We start from the raw sequence: 20,802 nt of genomic DNA on the forward strand, positions 1-20,802 counted from the left end.
TACTCACTTTTGTGATGTCATCTAATCCTAAAGACATCAGATTCTGTTTACCTCCCTATGTGACATTTCCACTTGGACATCTAATGGAGGTCTTAAAACATGTTGAAAACCACTCTTATTTTTGCCTCTTAACCTTTTTCTCCTAATCAACCCCAGTCAGTTAATGGCATCTTCATTTTTCAAGATTCTCAGCCAAAAAACAGTCTTGAATTCCTTCTAATCTTGCTTCCATCTAAAATCTCGCCATGTCTACTCTTACCCTCATCCAAGATACTATCATGTCTTGCCTGGAAGATTTCACTGATCTCCTCAGTGGTCTTTGTTTTGCTTCATTTATGTCTCCTCACCTATCCAAGTCTCTTCTCATCACAGTTGGTGATCCTTTAAAGATCTAAGTGGTTTACTTAGATGGCTTCCTACCTAAGTAAAAGGCAAAGACCTTACAGTGGTCTGTCGTTAGGGCCCTAAATTACCTGCACTGCACTCCACTCCACCTCATTCACTTTCTAGTCTCCCTTTTGCTCCCTCTGCCTCCCCCACACTGGCGGCTCTTGCTGTTCCTCCAGCCAAGGGGTTATTGCTGTTCTCTGCTTACAATGCACTTCTCCCATAAAACTTCATGGGTAAATCTTTTACCAACTTTGAGTTTTTGTTCAAATGTAATCTCAATGAGGCCTGTTTTTAAATCTGCAAGATGGCATCCCAGTTCTTCTTTTCTATAACATACTATATAATTGTCTATTCTGTTTTCTCTGCTAGAATGTAATGAGGGCAAAGATCTTTGTTCACTGAAGAATCACAAGTGCCTGGTCCAGTGCCTGGGACATGGAATGTGCTTAAGTAAATATTTTTTGGATGCATTTCAAACTATACTTCAGGGTTTTCAGATTAGTATTTCATTGAACAAAAGATTCAGTGAATCAGAATATCCCAATTGTAAGGTATTTTCCTTGCGGTTTTGCTGTATTAAGGAATGGACACAGAATTAAGCTGACATTTCATAGCCTGGCTTGAGGGTTTGGTGCTCCATTGATCACCACAAATGAGCTTCATGTTTTAATTTTATAGCTCTTTTGGGTATTCACTATGAAAAGAGGACAGTTTCCATTCTGCTGGTCTCTTATCTAATATCTTTAGGTAGTAAGGAAAATTAAAGTGGTTCAATGCATGACATGCTTAGGTAGCGTGAATTCAACAAAGTGCCCAGCAAAAGAAAAAAGTAAAGCAGGGCTTTTACTTTACTAGGGGCACCTCAGACAGACATGAATCTGCTGGTCTGTGTGAGGACAGTTCCTCAGTACTGTACAGTGAAGCATTTTGCTGTATGAGTGTAGTTGAAAGAAATGGTTTCTAAACACAATTTTATCTGGTGCTCATCTGCACCATTTGAAGGCTGGAGGAAATCACATCGTAGATGTTGACAGTGTGTGCATATTAACAAGACATAAAGTACTGGAAAACCTTTCCTGATGCCGATTGCCTCACTTAATTAAATAGGCAATAAATGGAAAACCCTTAAAATTATTCACACGTTCTTTCCCTAGATTTTACCAACCATTGTCAAAAATGAAACACATCATTTTGGGCACATTTGACTATTTTGGGGAATGACTATAGAATATTGAGAAAAAATACTGAGCTAGTTGCTGTGAAGATAAATCATGGAGACTTCACATAATAGAAATTTACGCTTCGATTGTATGCATTGGCAGAGGCTCAGCTCCATGCCCTCCTTCAGGGACCCAAGATGACAGAGGCTCTGCCTTTTAACACACGGATTCTCAGGTGTCAAAAGCCTCTTCCTCCTTCGGTTTCTTCCTTGTGGTGGTGTTTTTGTCTACATATCATAAATTCCTTAATTTCCAAGTTGACAGCCCTTTGTGCATATGTACATGTGTTTAAATTCTGCTGAATAAGAAATCCTGGCATCTTTTAGATGATGATAAGACATTTAATCTACCTTAACTAATACTACTCTGGTGGTTGTCTCAAAGCTCTGTAGGGCTAGACGCTTTCTGCTCTGGGTTGTGGTTGATTATTTCTGGTACCTTGGGATTTCCCTTTCTTTTTAACTCTGGCAACATTTTGACAGTTTGTTTTTGGGATATATTTCATCTAGCATTTTTATGTTTTTGGAGCAGGAAGAGGGGGAGGGGAGCAGTTATCCAGTAATGTCATCTCAGCCCATCATGTTTGTCAGAGAGCTAAGATACTCTTTGTTCCTCCTTTACACTCCAGCATTAACGAGGTTTAAATTACTTACTAAATTTGCTTAATTAGTTATACATTAAATTTGTCCTCAAAGCACAAAAAAAGGCCTGCAATTACATAGTTCTAAGTTTTATGAACCCAAAACAGTTTATATGAATTTGGACTTTTTTTTTTTCTCCTGGGCATATTTGCATGGTAATTTTAGTATGTTAGTGAGTAGTCATAAAGACATGTCCTAGAATTCTCTTGGAAGTAGAATATTAAATAGTGAACTTGAGGTATCTTTGTTTCATTGTCTTGATGTGTTCTTGTTATGGAAGAGAGCTAGTTGTCATTTCAGCTGAGCCTTATGAAGTTGAGAGGCGATTTGTAACACCTTACAGGCTCTGATACTCAATGATGGGTCATCCTCAAGGAGAATATTTACTGTCTTTAAGCATAAAGTTAAACAACCTGGGACTTTTTAAGTTGTAAGACTAAAGGAATGGGACAACAGAGAGAGTTTTAGAACCTGTGTAGTTACTAGAACAAATAAGCCTGTAGGATATTGATCTTACTTACGACACAGTTTACTAAAGTGAGGAAGGCCAGTGCAAGACACTGGGGGAACAGGAATGAGTACCATTCAATCAAATGCAAATAATTTATACTCCTGGATAAAGGAATTTATTACATTTATACATTATTTTGTTCAAAAACAATTTATTCATAATTTAGTAATGGCTGTGAAAATTATAGTGGTAACAGGAGAGGTTTTGGTTACAATGTAAGTGAATTATTTAGTGGATTCTAAAGTACTCCAAAGGTGTTTTGATACATTCCTGTTGGGGGTTAGCAGTCTACTTGTCAAATATCACATGGGGATTACACATTTCATTTCTTTCCAGAACAGTCTTCCTGTAGAGGTATGTAAATATGGCTGGTCTCCTTTTTCTCTTAAGCTAAATGGGATCCTTCTGGTTTCATTCATTTGCCTTCTAGCAGCCTCCCCATGTTAGCCTTGCCACATGGTCAGTCTTCTGTTTGGTAGGTTTTATAAATCCTAAAAGTTCTAGTTCAGAAACAGCTCTAATAAACCGAGCACTGGAGGCTGTAGCTAAGGAAATTCACCATGTTGTATTTTTGATAAAAAGAAGTTAAAATCTCAATGTTAAAACATTAGTTAGTAAACTGAAATATAGTTCAAAAATATACTTCTAAATTAAACTATAACCCATCCTGGAAAACATTAAATATACTAGAATCCAATGTCAATAAGACACAAATGGAAAAGTGCTTAACACTTGCTTACCTAATTCTAATTTTTCACATAGTGTGAAAATTGCCCCACCCCCCAAATTCGAAAAGTATATTAATAACCTTAGAAAAGTAGAGAATTGAGTGACAGTTTCGGACATTTTTGGTGAATTTTGGAATATGACCTTCATGTAAGTTTTAGACCAATATTTCAGATTTGGTCTTGTTTTTAGACTAAATTTCGAATGAATATTTATCAACAAGTTATTTTGGGATGGTGTGATTAATGTTAGTGAGTAATAAGGTTGGTTGGAGCGCGTCTGTATAAATCTCTAATGTAGATCTGGAGAAACTAAACTTATATTCTATATGTATACTTGGACATTATAGAAGTTGTTTAAAAGGATACTGGATAATTTCATTCCTTTCTTCTGAGGTTATAGAATTAGCATCCATTTTTTCAGCAGCTGTCACAACTGTTGCAAAAGCCTTTTGAGAGACAATACAGAAGAAAATAAAAATCTCTACTGTTGCCAGACATCCTTTATTGCCTTTGATGGCTCTGTGTTAAGCCAGGTCATGCACAGCTGCTGCTGATAGCTGGCACATATTTTTTATTATACCAAATTTCAGATTCTCAAAACTGATGATCACTTTAAAGCAGGTACACATTAAAACACAATGGAATGGTTCCTGAATACTCTTACATTTCAGAGAACTAGGAAGTATACAGAGAAAAACAAGAAACAAAACTAGTCAAAGTTGAAAAGCAAAGGATGCCCTGTATCCTGCACTCCCCAACCTCCATTACCCCAGGAAAATGCCTGATTTTCTTGGAAGCAGCCAATTATGCGTATTTTATATGGTGACATCACATCTGTCAAATAGGACCTTCAACAGAGTTAAATTTGCAGTATTCTTCTGAGGAGGGGAAGAATAGTTACTTATCGGAAAGAGTAACAACAGCTGTCCATTGCCTTGCCAAGTATTCCTTGTACTTCCTGATTGCAACTTAAATCTGTTGGGTAGTTATTCCAATACATGTTTTTTCTTTTATGCAATAAGAGAAATGCTAGTTAATAATATACTTTTTTATTTTGTCGAATAACAGAACTGACCTAAACTGTTTTCACTTATTGTTAACTGTGAGGTTAGGTCACACGCTTACTTTGACCTGGCATGAACGCAGGATTGGCTTGGCTGAGGCATGTGGGATCAGAATGACTGGGAATGGGACTGTTGAGCAGTTAGCTGCTTTTCTGGAGGAACTTTTGAAGTATGAGGTGATTTTCGTTTTCCAAACAAAAGACAGGGCATTAAAAAAAAAAGAGTTTCAAAGTACCAAAAATAGAAAAACATTCCAGGAAAGTTGTCATGGGTGGTTAGACAAGTAAACAGCTCTCTCTCTCCTCCCTGACCTACCTCTGACCAGTCCACGAGGTTGATCAGCCTGCTACACTCTAGGTGCAGTTTATATGCTATGCAGATGTCGGGGGCAACATTTGGAATGCAGCCTTCTTCACTTTTCAGTGCTTCGTTCTAAAAATAACAGTAAACTTAAGATGACTACACTTTAGAAATCATTAGGAACAAAAACAGATATTAATGAAGTCCCTAACCTAAATTTAGTAATCCAGTAAATGGAGTCTTTGGTTTGCTTTATTTAGGGGGTTGCATTTACTCTCTAAAATTTAGCTAGTTTTTGTTTAGGATTAGGTCTTGATCATAATCCCCCTAGCTCCTTTTCACTAGAAGAATACTCCCAGGATTAGAAGACTAGCATATTTTTCATTTTAATCATATATTATTAATTTCCAAGACCCTAAAGCACTTCTGCTTTCCATAAACAGTTTATGGAATTCTTTGTGGATTTTCAATAAAATGCCACTTCCAACATTTGTAATTATGTGAATTCTAGCAGTTACTCTATTAATAAATACCAACACACCACACCACTACCAAGGCTATAAGTTCTCTCAAAGAAGACTGTGTTGACAGCACTGCAGATCCTAACCCCTACAAAAACCATCAGCACTTTTTCAACCTATTTGAAATCCATGGTTCTTACTGAGAGAGAATCTCTCTCACACATATGCTCAGGGATTATAATATATCCTCCCAAAGACTGCTGGGACTGCACGAGTCCTCTTCTGTGACCTGCCACTAGCCAAAAAGACTTTGTCAGAGTTAATTTGTGGTTTATATAATAAAAATAATTGACATTTTGTGCTTTTCAATATGAAATTATTCAAGCTCCCCACTATCACCATCATTGAAAACTGTTGATTTATATCTTCCTACCAAGTATTCCCCTGTAATGCTTAGCATCTTGGTCTGTGTGCTATTTTGGAACAAAAAACCAGTTGGAACACTTCATGGGTTTTTCATGGAGTCACTTAAGTATTTATGGCAAGATTTCTAGGTGCTTAACTGAGTTGATAACTTATTAGCAAAATATCAAGTTATTTCATGTATATATAACTTACTGAAATATAGCTTACTGAAATGTTTAAAGTGACCACTTTACCTGGTCATAAGAAAGTTTTTAAAATTCTGAACCGTTTTGAACTCTGTTTAAAGAACAATTTCTTGGAACTAGCAAACGTGTCTGGATTTTAGTTTCATCCCTGGCAGACTGCTGGCCCTCCTCTAAACTCAGCTCTGGAGGTATCTCCCGGAGTAGATCTTTCTTTGGTTTAAAATCTAAAATGAAATCCCAAAGTTTTTCTTTTTTCCATCAGAAACAATCATTTGGATCTTTCAAGTAATTTCATTAAGCCGTATTGTTTGACCCGTTATCTACTGCTATGTCTGCAGGAAACTCTTCCTTAATTTTCACAGTACTAGTAGCATTATACGTTCCAGTCTTAATGCCTATGATCTGGTTTTATCACATGAAGGGAAGACATTTACACATGATCAAAAGTTGGCAGCATTAGTTGTCTACTAACTGGTATCTTCACTGGCTTAGAAAATGCCCTCAAAAATCTAAAGAATTTTCAAAAATAGCTGAAAGAGATGCGACCCTGAGCTGCCAACTCCTTGCTCCTTAGAACTGCAAATATACAATATTCTTGTGATAAAGAAGTCTTGGGTCTGAACTAAACTCTCCGAAAAATGAGTCTGCTCCTTACCTTGAGATAATAATAAGGATTGTTGAGTGCGGTGTGAAGGGCTACTCGCGGAGCAGCATTCAGGTGCTCACGAAGCGTGTGGGCGGCACTGAAGTACACCGCCTCGTGCAGAGGCTGTGTCTCTGGGGGCAGAAGATACTCTCTGGAACAGCCCAAGTTAAGTGTCAGCTTTTAGATAAGCACAGGTTTATTTTCAATATAATATTTTTGTCAATCCTCTGTGGAAGACTGAGCAATTAATCTACTTAAAGAGCAAAATCAACAAAGACCAAAAACAAATGAAAGAAAACCCAAATATCAAATCCAGTGTAGATTAACTCAGAACTGTACCTCTTCCATATAGTATTTTTAAAAATTTTCAGACTCCTTAGAGTACAAAAAAGTATGTATTTCAGTTCTGATTTAAACCTTTTGGAACAAATGTGCATAAATTACTTTTCTGTTTAAGATCTTTAAGGTAGAATTTCTTAAAGTATGAATGAATACTTTCATAAAGTAAATTATTTAGAAAACTGAGATATCCACATTCTTTACCATAACATTTAATTCTTGGCAGTGTTAAACACAGGCCTCAGACCTGGAATTAAGAGTTTAGGAAATTCTTTCTGGATCACAGAAAATGTTTTAAGTGATATCTCTTATAGAAATGATACCCTGAAAGTTTTTTATATGTTGAATTACTTTTTTACTTTAGAAGGCAGAAAAGGCTGAATTTTAGCTTCAGAGTATTGAAAAACAAACACATTGTTCGTTATTAAAATTTCAGTTGTTAAATAGCCATTGTAACTTGAGATTTTTGCCTTATTTATGAGGTAGATGACAAACCAATTTTAATGAAATCTGAACTTAAAAAATAAAGCATTAAAAAGTTCACTTTAAATTTATAATGAGCCCATCAGCTGGTCTGTGCTATGACAGTAACATTGCCCTTCAGTGGCCTGGAAGGTAGTAAATTGGAAGGCGGAAGCTTTGGCACACACAACCCAAAGACAGAGTAATAAGTCACTAACTTGATTAAAGTAGTTAACTCACATGCCTTCATAAAGATTCCTGGGGCTTAGTCCAGTCCTGGGCGTAAAGTATTTTGGCCACATGACAGATTTGTGGCAGCTCGTTTTCCCACCAGGGCAGGCAGAACAAAGCAGCTACCTCAGCCCAGCCACCAGGAAAATTACCCCTCTTCTTCCTGGTGTCCTGGCTTTCTCCCTTCTGGAGAGGATAACACTGCCTAGAAAATCCCACTACACCTGCTTCACCTGTGCCGTCAGTTGCTTTGAGGAAGAGAGGAAGTGAAGAGCATATTAACCATTTACATCACTCATCACCATCTCCCTTCTCCCAGTCTCAAGAGCTCCTGGCCCTCTGCTCATTCCAGTTCTAGATGCAGCACCTTCTCCAGAGTCAATTGGAATAAAACTCATTTGCACAAAGGGTAGGATTTTGACTTGGCCCTAAAGACCAGAATTCTACACCTCAAGTACTACTAACATCATACTCAAGGTTAAGTTAATTTAGCTGTAACTTCAGGAATGGGTGATGCTGGCTGCCACCCTGAATGGCTGGCTGCCCATCGGTAATTTCTGACCACAAACTCTTCCTACACCAACCTCAGGCTCTTTTCCCCACTCATTATACATAACTGCCATTAAAAGACACTACTGAAGTCCTTGCAATATAATAAGGACTGGAAATCTAACAAGGCAACCAGATAGAGTCAATTTCAAAGAAACTATTCTTTCATATTTGTACTCCTCTCCCTTTTTCACATCTTTAATGTTTAGAAATTTAGGCAATTCCCAAGGCAAAAAGCCTTTGGATATCCTCAAAGAACTTCCATCACAGGCAAAATATTTGCCTGTATTTGGTTTCCACTGGGCTACATTAGTTGAACAACAGTAACAAATCATACATTAGAATTTTTTGTCTAACTGCAAACTTGGAGATTGGCATAAAAATATACTTCTGTATCTTATTTGCTGTGAGAAGAAATAAGCAGTGAGTCTCGCACTAGAGCATTGGATGATGCTCATTTTGAATTCAGATCTGAGTTCACAAGCAAAAGAGAGGTGCTTTGGAGGGAACTGGGAGGACCACTTAATAACAACAAAGGCTACAGAGTTGAAGCTTGTATTTTGGTGAAAACAGTAACTTACAAAGTGGCAACTTATTCTCTGCTCTCAGTAGTTTCAGCAAGAGCTGTTCATGGTATACTGGGAAACCCCGCCTCCTGGAGCCTAGTGCTTATGTTTATCTTTAAAGGACATCTTTTCTCCAGAACTCCAAGATCTGGTCAAACATCTGTGATGTGGTCCTTGGGGACAGTGTGGAGAAATCGAGAGGGCCTTTTGACAGATGTCAGCAAACTGGGACTGTGACTTTCCACAAGTCATAGCCTCTCTCGGGACTTTAGCTGCCACATGACTCCTCAGGTCCCTTTTAGCTCTAACATGCTACAAACCTATGTCTTCCCTTCTGAGATAGTCAATCTTGGTAAAGACAGTAAATCCTCGTATGGAAAATTTTATGATTCCCCAACACAACACATTTCAATCATGCTCAGTTTTGTTTCATTAACTGCTCAGAAAGGTAAAAAGTGAGACATATTAGGTGAAAGGTCACAAAAGGGGAATGGTTGGTTTGGCTTCAGAACCTACAATTTGGGATTTGTGGGAACTCAGAAAGGAACCTGACATTTGGCCTATAAATTATGCTAAATTACATGGCAAAATTATTTTTACCAACTACAATAGTCACAACTTGGTGAAAGGAAAGAGCCAGGAACTTGGGTCTAGAAACTACAAGAACACCAAAGACAAGGTCAACTGTATGAGTTCTAAAAGGTCATTTCTGGCCAGTAGGTCAGTTCAATATTGCATTGCATCGCTTTTATATGACACAGTTCTCTGACTTTAACCTTCCTTTTGTTACACTTGGTTGGTCATTTGGACCTCTTTCATGGCATTAGTAATTTCTCCCCAATGACTAGGAACAATGACTCTGCCCCCACATTGCCCTGCAAAATGGAACTTTTCACTTTCAAGGATAGGTAATTTATCAGAAAACCATTCTGTCTTCAATAACTGAGCTGCTGTTTTCTTAGTACTAGTGCCTAGCCTGCTGTTGAGTTTGAACTGCCATTAAAAAACAGAATAAGCAATGATAAATAACAGTTATTTCCTACTTTTATTTTTCACACTTCTCATTTTTTTTTCCTATGGTATGTTCCAATTGCCTGACAGGCAGCTTAGGTGGGTGATTTTACACAGCTACATAGGGCTGGCTTTTGGGATATCCATGAATCAGAATGATCTAGGTTTCCCAAAATGGAATCATCTTAAAATATAGGCAGGACTAGTGGATTTCTAAATTGACTATGAGTACATTTCTCAACATGAATGTAGTCCTGATAATGAGCTGTGCTGGTGTTCTTCAGAATTAGAAGTCCTTTACTCAGGATAAAACAGGGCATTACGGCTAGTTTGCTCTGTCTGTTTTCTTGGCTTGGCGCAGATCCAGCATACTCCCAGCAAAGACAGAGCAAGGATAAAAGGAAATGCAAACACTTGTTATTAGAAAGGAGACAGTTTTTGTTTCCACCCCCAACCCGACTCTCTGCCCCAGCCTAATGAACTAGATCAAGTTTAAACCTGTGTTCTTGAAGTGTCAGTAAAAGAATGAACGAAGTCATTTGATTAGACATCCTAATAAGGCTGGAAAATAATCAACACTACAATTCTAAACTGGACGGAGGAAGCTGAGAAGCATAAAGCCTAATATAGGAGAAAGCGTCCTAGAGTGGCTGTGGACAGCTATCACACCAGTGCTTTTTGGGAAGATAGGCTGCTTTTTAGCTCTTAAGAGCAACAGACTCACCTCACCAGACTGTCAATGAAGTTCACAACTTTTTCTCTGAGTACTTCAAACTTGGTCTGTTTCTTACTGGTTCTTCTTAACTCCTTCATTTCCAATAAGGACTATGGATGAAAGAACATACCTTTTCTGGTGATTCTGAGACAGAAAACCCCTCAAAAGGGAGCTCTGTTGCTTAGGCAGAGGCAGTTGATGCCCTTTCCATAAAACATAATGTGCAGAGAAAGAACCAGATCAAAATGGATTGTGCTTAAATTTCTTTCTTTCTTTTTTTTTTGGTGAGGAAGATTGTCCCTGAGCTAACATCTGTGCCAATCTTCCTCTATTTTGTATGTGGGGTGCCACCACAGCATGGCTTGATGCGCAGCATGTAGGTCTGCCCCCGGGATCCAAACCCATTAACCCTGGGCTGCTGAAGTGGAGCCTGCGAACTTAACCACTATACCACCAGGCTGGCCTCTTATCTTTTATTTTTTATTTATTTATTTATTTCTGCTTTATTTCCCAAACCCCCCTGATACACAGTTGTATATCTTAGTTGCAGGTCCTTCTAGTTGTGGGATGTGGGACACCACCTCAACATGGCCTGACGAGCGATGCCATGTCCGCGCCCAGGATCTGAACCCTGGGCTGCCGCAGCGGAGCACACGAACTTAACCACTTGGCCACGGAGCCAGCCCCTTATCTTTTATTTTTGAGGTCTGGAAAGAATCTCTCCTCCTAGGCCTTTGCTTCAGATATACATCAAGTGAATTTTCAGAGAAAGAGGAAAAGGGCATTTCACTTCATTACTAAGTTATATTGCAGAGTGCTCATTATCCACAACCTGTTACTTCATTTAAGAAAAGGACTCAGAAGGAAAAAAAAAAAAACCCTTGCCCTTCTGCCATACTAACAGAATAGACTCCACATGTTTTGTTTTGCTTAGATTGAAATTTTACTCTACATTTATCATAACTTGTTATGATGGTACAAACAAGGTTCTTTACTTTGACAACCAAGATCCAAGTTAGAACTATTTCAAAAAGATTATATTGGATATACACTGTGGCTCAATTTCTGCTGTATACTGGATACACATTAAAAAAAATCAAAAATATCTAAAACTAGTGTGTTAGGCTCTTTTGGAGCTCTCAGTTTGATCAAACAGGAAAACAAATACATCCGATAATCAGATTACTTTTTTGCAGCCATGTTCCCATTTTCCCTTATTGCTAGTTAATTCTCTTTCTCTCAGGCTACAGGAACAGTTTCCACCTATGTAAGCTAGTAACTTAGCTAGCATACATGGAAAATGGGAATGGCAGTGGGATAAACAGTATGTTCAATTTATAAGTGAGTTACAAAGTCTGCTTTGTTCCTGGTTGTAGTTTAAAAATGAAAACAACATCCAAGTAGCACTAATCTAGAGCACACACAGAAAAAAGGGAACATCACAGGATGTTGCAAGCATCACAGGATGTTGCAAGGAAAAGAAAGTAACCTGACCTTCTGAAGATGATAGAGGTCTGTCTTCTGAAGCCCCTTTGAGTGTGACCCAGAAGTATCTTCTTCCTCTTTGGCTTCTGCTTTTAATACACAAACCAATATCCATTTACTAGGGTATATCCATTCAAGTCAAGAGAACAAACATTTCTACTACTCAAGGGAAATAAAGTCTCATCTTTTTTTTTAATGTGTCAAGGGATCAAGGTTCCATCAGATAAATGATTTTTTCCAGAAGCCAAAGGTCAATAAATACTACGTAGGTTATGCTGCAGAGAAGTCTTCAAAATACTAGGTACTGAATTTTTTAAAATGTGACCACAATGAAAACAAAACAAAATACAAACAAAACCCCCAAACCAACAGCAAAAAGCTCCAATCTTTGTGCTGTTATAAATAGCTTTTAAAAAACAAATAAATAGATTTAAATTGTATTCCTTTGACTATGCCAAGATTGTAAACAACACAATACACCCTGGCAAACTTGGCCTCGATCTTCCAATTCACTATTTTTTGGCACAATGCTATTTGAGTATGAAGAGGGTAAGGTGTAAAAGTTTTGAAATATTCTTCTAAAATGCAAAGTGCATCATGGTTCTTTAGTGACGAGAACAGAAGGTCAAACCTGGCAGAAGGTGTAGCTGTGCTTCTAGAGAGCATGAGGCCCTAATATCCTCCTTCCAGGGCAGGGCAGGTTTAAGGAACCTTACACTCACATGACTGATTTGGCCTAAATCTAAGACAGAGGGATGAGGCTGGAGAATCTGCATTGTTCTCAAAGAATAAATTTCTTTTTAGCCGTGGATAATTCTTGGTTGAAGAAAGATATAACTGAAGGTTAAAATATCTAATAAATTCTTTGTCCCATTTCATTAACATGTAGTAAAGCCTTAAAAATAAATCTGATATGACAGTCTGGCTTACTTAACCCTCCAAATGTAATTTTAAACCCAGACTGTAATATGTAATAAGTGTTAAGGAACCAGAGCTAGCATATAGTCAAATATTTCTACTTGTCCAGTGTAGCAGTTTAATTTCACTTTATTATTGACAATGTGTCACTCAGTCTCCAGCCTTCCCATTTCTAAAAGCAGCATTCCTCTATTTAATATTAGAACATCACAGAATTTGTTCTCTACCTTATGTTACATAAACTTCAATTAAAATTATATCTGCAATTTCATTTTACAAAAATCCCCGAGTCCAATTTTGTAAAAGATTGAAATTTACCTAATTTATCTGATATTCCTCTAACTCTTTTAGCCTATTTATGTCCTCAGTGGTGGCCCCTGACTATCCCAATGACCACAATTAGGGGGACATTTAAATTGTGAATCAGAGGAAAAAAACAATGAGCTGGTGGTTAAGAGAGGTGGGCTCTAGTCTGGGTGCCACCACTAGTTCGCTGTGATCTGGAGCAAGTTACTTTCTCTTCCTGGGCTTTAATTTCTGTTTGTAGCTGTCCTCAGTGATCTCTATGATATGAATTTCCAGCCCTTTACAATTTTTATGACTTGAAAAATGGTTCAGCTCAGGCTCTAGTGCAAAGGAGCAATGCCTACACATAATTCGGAGGGAACCCCTTTGTACTGTAGAGTACTTCATACTAGCTGCTCCTGCCACTCTAAGAGTCAAGCAACCTTTCTCTTTCGCCTTCCATTGACTCAGCACTCATCAGGTGCCTAGCACTGCAACAATGGAGAGATACGGAGGCATTTCAGCAAAAGCGCTTTCCTAAATCCAAAGGATTTTCAAGACAAAGGAACACTTGCCAAACATAGAAAAGGATATAGACATTCCAAGTGAAATGTTTCATCATGCCATGTCCAATCTGTGTGCTTACACACCATGCTGCCTCTTTTCCCCAAACTCTGTTAAAACATTTCCCTAACTGGGGGAAAATAAAAGGTGCACACTCATTTTGTCTGTTTTACCAGAAGAATATCATATTTTGATGCTAGAAATAAAGCAAGAGAAGAGCCCATGAAAAGTTAATGATCAGTATCAATCCATGGTGCCCCATTACAACAAAGAAGTCCTGAAGCATTCGAGAACAGAACATGGCTACGTGTGCACAATCAGGATACAAATGATTGTGTGGAGGTCGTGCAAATTAAAGGAAACTGTAGCCCTCCAACAGTGAGGAATGCCAGGCTGCCTCAGTTCATTTAGGACTGAGAGAGTCAAGCCTTTGTAAATCTGATTAAAGCAAACCTCATGCATATTTTGGTAATCAGCATAGCAATGAGCCTCAGTGCTGTGAAAGCAGTTCAAGCTATTAATTTTTCAGGGTTACAAATGATTTATGCATTGTTTTTGAAATCTATAAAGAACTTGATGAAATGCTTAAGAAAAAACATCCAAAAGGAGTCCTTAATTATGATGCCCTGCTACTCTCTCCAATCTTTCTAATTTCGTTTTGTTGCCATTTTTTTTTTCCTGCCCATTTGATGCTTTTCATCATTGAAACCATATCTAGAAGAGAACCATTTGGCTTACTGTGACTGTGAAGAGGTGATATTCTCAGTCTTGACTGCTCATGAACTACTTTATCTCTTCAACTCTCAACACATCAGAATGTGGGGGTTTCCATGTTATTTTAGTTAAATGACTGTCATAGCTAGTAGAATTGGCAAGATATTATATTCTCACCATCAAGGCTCTGAAACTGGGCCAGGAGCTCCTCTATTTTCTTTGCTGTGCTGCCAAGCTGCTTTTCAGAAGAGGACTTAAAAACCTTGAAACATTTTTCAAGTATGGTCATCAGTTCATCCTTTGCCAACATCCTAGAACAGAGTCAGTGACAGGGGATGTAATATAACTGGAAAATTAATATACTTAAAAAACATTGTCTACATATTAAATGTTTCTGGTCAGAAGATGGTGTAAATTCTTCATTAGTAGCTACCAACTTTTTTTGGAGAGATTTTCTTCAGTGACGTAGTATTCAGAAGAGTTCTTACATAAAGCTCAACTTAGAAAATTTACAAAGATCTGGGTTCACAGCCTGGCTCTGGCACTTACTATGTTTATAATACAGAATAAGTTACTACACATCTCTGATCCTTGGTTTCCTTGTCTGTAAAATAAAAATAGGAAGTGATATATTTCATAGGTTAGGTGGAGGCTTAAAAATTAAATGAGAAGATGCATTTGAAGAATCTAGCACAGCGCTTACCACACAGTAGACATTTAAGGTTAGTTTCCCTCTCCTTCAGATCTAAATGTAAATATGAGACAAGAAATGTCTGCTGAGGATAGAACACTTAGGCTAAATGAAAGCTTATTTGAAAGGACCAAAAGAGTATCACAATCATTTTGCTAATTGTTACCATTTTAGCCAAGCTTTACATCTTCCATGGGCTTTATAAACACCAGTCAGTAAATCCACTGAACTTTAAACAAGGAAGGCAATTCTGCTTATTTTATAACACAGGGAGAATGGTTGTGTAACTCATTCAAAGCCATAGAGGAAATTTTTGTTAGAAATGGAGAGAGAACACAGATATTCTAAAATTAGGATCCCGTACTCAGAGCCATTCTTTATACGATCTCTCCATTAAGATCATATTCAGTAACACAATGAAAAGGAACCAGGTCAATATTAGTAATTATTAATTGCCATGACACAAGTATACAAATTATTCTCACCAAACAGACCTAAATCATGAAGACTACATTGATTAAAAGTTCTTATATTAATCAAGAAACAAGCAGACAAATCCAGAATATGGGCCATTATTCTGCAAGATAACTGTCTACGTTTGACATTTTTCATAATAAAAATCTGGGAAAAATACTAATATTACTAAGTTAGGAAAAAGACATATAAAGCTAGGTAGATTATAACTACTGAGAAATTAAGCTGGTTACTTCAACTAAAACTTAAATGAAAAAATAAAAAATGTCAACCAATAAATACAGAAACTGGTTGGGGTGGACAAAAAGTAAACTTTTCCCTGGTTTTAAGAAAAAGTATAAAACCTTTTCTTCCTCTTTCTACAACAATGAAATAATTATCCACAGTGTTTTCTTTATCTGTGAATGAAAGGCAGCTCACAGGTCAAAGAAAACTAAACCAACACATTTAATTCTTGATTGCATTTGAAATTATTTAAAATTTCTGGTTTTCTGTTGCCCCGATGGAGTTAAACTGTTGAGAAGATAGTTAACTACTCCAAGTCAGATACACTTGAACAATCTGTTATGCCTGCCTGACCTTTAGCCCTACTCAAATGGATAAGATCAGCATTTCTAGGGTCCAAGGAATCACCAGCACAGGCTTGCTGGGAGGGGCGAAGAGGCTGCAGGAATGGAGGCGGAGGGCGAACCCATGTCAGCAGCACGCTGAAGACTAGCTTCCCAGGCTACAGGCAGCCACACCTTGCATCTATTTGCAGCTTGCAAATTTGAATATCAAGGAAGGCGAAGCCCAGACTATTATTCATTTTCAGCGTTCAAGAAAAAATGGCATTATGTCATAATTTTGAAGTCAAATTTTATTAATCATAACTTAATGTGGCATTTGATTGGAGGGGGTAGATCGTTCTCCTCAGACATAAACTTCCAGGGCTTCAGATAATTATTACTCTTTTTATTCTCAGCCAAAGATTATGTTCTTATTGTTTCCAGAGTAGCAAAAGATCTTAAACTTCCCCAAGTATGCTCTGGTTTAAAATAAAAGAAGACTTGAAGTAAGGCTGATTGAGCTAATAATGTGATCAACCCAATAAAGTCATTGAGAGGAGTTTTTTCAATTCAATTATACATACTCAGAAAGGATCAACAAAGAGGCCTGCTATCATCACTGTTACTCAACATCATTCTAGAGTTCAGTCACTACAGCAAATTAAGAAAAAAGAAGCAAGTGGTATAAAAAGAGGATGAAATTTATTATTTGTATAAGATATGATTATAAGGTTAGATAATCTAAGAGAACTGGGGAAGTATTAAAGATGTAAAAGGGTGTGTGGATAAAAGACGTGTGTGTGCCCGTTAGAATGACAAAAATATCTAAAACTAATAGCAACAAATGTTGGAGAGGTTGTGGAGAAAAAGGAACCCTCATACACTGCTGGTGGGAATGCAAACTGGTGCAGCCACTATGGAAAACAGTATGGAGATTCCTCAAAAAACTAAAAATAGAACTACCATACGATCCAGCCATCCCACTACTGGGTATTTATCCAAAGAGCCTGAAGTCAGCAATCCCAAAAGTCCTGTGCACCCCAATGTTTATTGCAGCACTGTTTACAATAGCCAAGACGTGGAAGCAACCTAAGTGCCCATCAACAGACGAATGGATAAAGAACATGTGGTACATATATACAATGGAATACTACTCAGCTGCAAAACAGAACAAAATCATTCCATTTGCAATAACATGGATGGACCTTGAGAGAATTATGTTAAGTGAAATAAGCCAGCAAGAGAAAGATAATCTGTGTATGACTCCACTCATATGAGGAATTTAAAACTATGGACCAAGAACAGTTTAGTGGATACCAGGGGAAAGGTGGGGTGGGGGGTGGGCACAAAGGGTGAAGTGGTGCACCTACAACATGACTGACAAACATTAATGTACAATTGCAATTTCACAAGATTGTAACCTATCAATAACTCAATAAAAAAAAAAAGACGTGTGTGTGTATACACACACACATGTTAATACCTTACAGGGACATGTAATCAATATTGTATATAAACTATTTAAGAAAAAAGCATGCTCAAAATGGCAACACAAAACATAGAATACACGTGTATTTATAACAAATGTGTAAGACATAAAAAAATGAAAGCCCTGAATAAATGAACAGACATTTTTAAGTTCTAACCCTCAATACTGTAAAGATACAAATTCATTCCAAATTAATCTATACTTTTAACACTTTTTGAAACAAAATCCCAGTGGGTATTCTTTTAAAACCTCATACAATTATTCTAAAATTTACCTGGAAAAATAATTGTTCCTAAAAAAGAGGAACAATGTGTGTATGCTTGAGTGTGTGTAGTGGGGCTATTAATATATCAAAAGGTATAAAGTACAGTGATTAAAATCAATGGTACTTGTATAGGAATAGAGAGGCCAATAGAAGAGATTAAGTCTAGAAAGAGATCAAGGTATATATGGGAATTTGGTACATGACACAAAGGTCGCATTTCAATCAGTAGGGAAGGGATGGGAGGTACTGGAAATAACTAGTTTGAAAAAAAGAGATCACTACCTCAATGTAGTTCAGATAAAATAAAACTGAGTAGGGTGTGGGGGTGGGGGAAAACTAGTCCATCTATCATAAAATACTGAAAGACAGGGGCTGGCCCCGTGGCCAAGTGGTTAAGTTCGCGCGCTCCGCTGCAGGCGGCCCAGTGTTTCGTTGGTTCGAATCCTGGGCGCGGACATGGCACTGCTCATCAGACCACGCTGAGGCAGCGTCCCACATGCCACAACTAGAAGAACCCACAACGAAGAATACACAACTATGTACCGGGGGGCTTTGGGGAGAAAAAGGAAAAAATAAAATCTTTAAAAAAATAAATAAATAAAATAAAAAAAATAAATAAAATACTGAAAGACAATAAAGAAAGATACTTAAGCCTGATAATATTCAGCATCGGCAACAGTGTGGAGAAACAAATACTGATACCGTGTTGGCACAAGTTTACCTTGGTACGACAGAGTTTATATTTTAGACTTTGAAAGTCTATGTCTATGTATTTATTTTATGAAAGTAACTATACAAATGTGCAAAAACACACTCACCCCTGGTGATTACTGTTTGTAACAGAGAAGAATTAGAAACAACCTAAATATATATCAAGCAAGGGACTGATTAAATGAAATGTTACACTTTCAAAACACGAGATATTACATAGCAGTGATAAACAATGAAGTAATACTAAAAACAGCTAACACTTATATGCACACATGTACCAGGCCTCATTTGACCTCCACAACACTGTATGAGGTAGATACTATTATTATTCACATGTTAACGGATGAGAAAACAGGTACAGAAAACTTAAGTAACTTGTCCAGTGTGTGGTAACGGCACAGCTGGGATTTGAACCCAGTCTGGCTTGGCATCCATGCTCTTACTGACCATGCTGTACTGCATCTCAGGACAGTGTCTGTGGTAGAATATTAGGTGCAAAACAAATAACTACCACAACAAAAACCCACCAAACAAATCCAAAAAACAAAAAAATGCAAGTTGTAGAACACTGTATATAGTATGATTTAATATATGTTTGTACTTGGAAAAAACCTAGAAGTACAAATTGCTAAGAGTGGATGACTGGTTTTCAGAGTTATATAACACAAGAGGTACTTTCAGAAAAGTGCTGTTATGTTTTCATTTAGGTTACTATTAGAGTGACTCCAACAAGCACTCTGAAACCTAACTGAACAAAATTAATTGAAAACCAAAAAATGAAAAATTTAATTTATCCCCAAAAGTTTGTTATATATAGCACCCTAAGAAGAAAATTAAGGACCGAGTCTAGCCACTAGACCAGCATTTTTCAAACTAGGTTTTCAAAATGGGTTTCAGCCATTAGTTAGTCATGAAACCATTCGTTCATTCAGTAAACATTTATTGAATGCCTACTACATACCAAGCACTGTTGTGGGCATTTGGGATATACCTCAGTGAATCAAAACCCTGTCCTCATAAAACTTACCTTCTAGCAGGGGCAGGAGAGTGGTGCACAGACAACAAACACTACCTATCTCGTGTTACTATATGTATGTTAAAAATTGGTATTATGGGAAATACCAATGGGTATTGAACAGAGTAATTGAGGAGGCTTTGGAGTCAGCAGGTAGGTTTCAATTTTAAATTAGTTATTAGGCCTCATTGAGAAGATGACATTGACCAAATATGTGAAGGAGGTAAGAGTGTTAGCCATACAAATATCTAGAAGAGCTCTTCCTGGCAGAGGGAACAATGCATGCAAAGGCCTACAGTGGGTGTATGTCTGGCATGTTCAAGAAGAACAAGGAGGCCAAGGTGACTGAAGTGGAAAGAGAGACCAAGTAGTGGGAGATGAAAGCAGAGAGGGAATGGGGTCTAGATCATGTTGGGTCATTGCACAGACTGGGGCTTTTACTCTGAGTGAAAAGAGGAGTTAATGGACGGTTTTGAGCAAAGGAGTAACATTATCTGACATATTTCAAAAGGAATATTCTGACTGCTGTTTTGAGAAAAACCTGTAGGGGAACGTGTGTGGAAGCAAGGAAACTAGTTAGGAGGCTCTTGCAATAATCCAGGTGCGAGATGATGGTGACTTGGTCAATAAGAGAAAGTGGCAAGAAGAGGTTTGATTCTTGATATATTTTGAAGGCAGAGCTCAGGTTTTTGGCTTTGAACAATGGGAGAGACCACAGAAAGATTATAGGTTTCCGGGGGAAGATCAGGCATTCAGTTTTGAACATGTTAACTTTGAGATGTGTATTGGATGTCCAAGTAGTGGTGTTGAATAGGTAGATGGAAGTAACAGTCTGACACTCAGGGGAAAAGAGTGGGCTTTCAACCAAGCCCTGGGGCACTGTTATGTTAGGCTGTCAGGGAGAAGAGAAACCACCAGAGGCTGGGTCCTGGAAGTCATTAAGGAAGGAGTGATGAACTGTGTTAAATGCAGCTTAACACAAATGAAGATGGAGAACTGACCATTAGATTTAGGAACATGGAGGTTACTGGTGACCTTGATCAAAGTAGTTTTGATACAGTGCACAAACCGTCAGTTAAAGAGAGAATGAGAAGAGGAATTGGAGACTGTGACATGGCCTTTGAATTCTGGTGGATTCCATCTAGCATTCTGCTTTAAAAGAACTAGAATAAAATTGAAAAGAAAATGTCAGAATGTA

The 20,802-nt window shown here is 37.7% G+C and overlaps 1 protein-coding gene across 3 annotated transcripts in view; it reads right to left on the reverse strand.

Moving 5' to 3' along the window:
- Positions 1-2,896: 2,896 nt before the first annotated feature.
- Positions 2,897-20,802, reverse strand: part of ORC3 (origin recognition complex subunit 3) — a 59,163-nt gene continuing 41,257 nt past the window's right edge. For 2 of the 3 annotated variants that reach the window (XM_046676710.1, XM_046676705.1), the window contains exons 14-20: positions 14,589-14,722; positions 11,940-12,019; positions 10,455-10,555; positions 6,582-6,723; positions 4,870-4,986; positions 3,857-3,936; positions 2,897-3,294 (exon numbers count right to left, since the gene is read on the reverse strand). In XM_046676710.1, the coding sequence (XP_046532666.1) occupies positions 3,189-3,294; positions 3,857-3,936; positions 4,870-4,986; positions 6,582-6,723; positions 10,455-10,555; positions 11,940-12,019; positions 14,589-14,722 (760 nt within the window). In that variant the 3' untranslated portion in view covers positions 2,897-3,188. The remainder of the gene's footprint in view (positions 3,295-3,856; positions 3,937-4,869; positions 4,987-6,581; positions 6,724-10,454; positions 10,556-11,939; positions 12,020-14,588; positions 14,723-20,802) is intronic. The other variant, XM_046676709.1, reaches the window with a different exon arrangement.

The sequence above is a fragment of the Equus quagga genome, chromosome 11 (assembly GCF_021613505.1).
Source record: "Equus quagga isolate Etosha38 chromosome 11, UCLA_HA_Equagga_1.0, whole genome shotgun sequence".
In the NCBI taxonomy this organism is placed as follows: domain Eukaryota; kingdom Metazoa; phylum Chordata; class Mammalia; order Perissodactyla; family Equidae; genus Equus; species Equus quagga.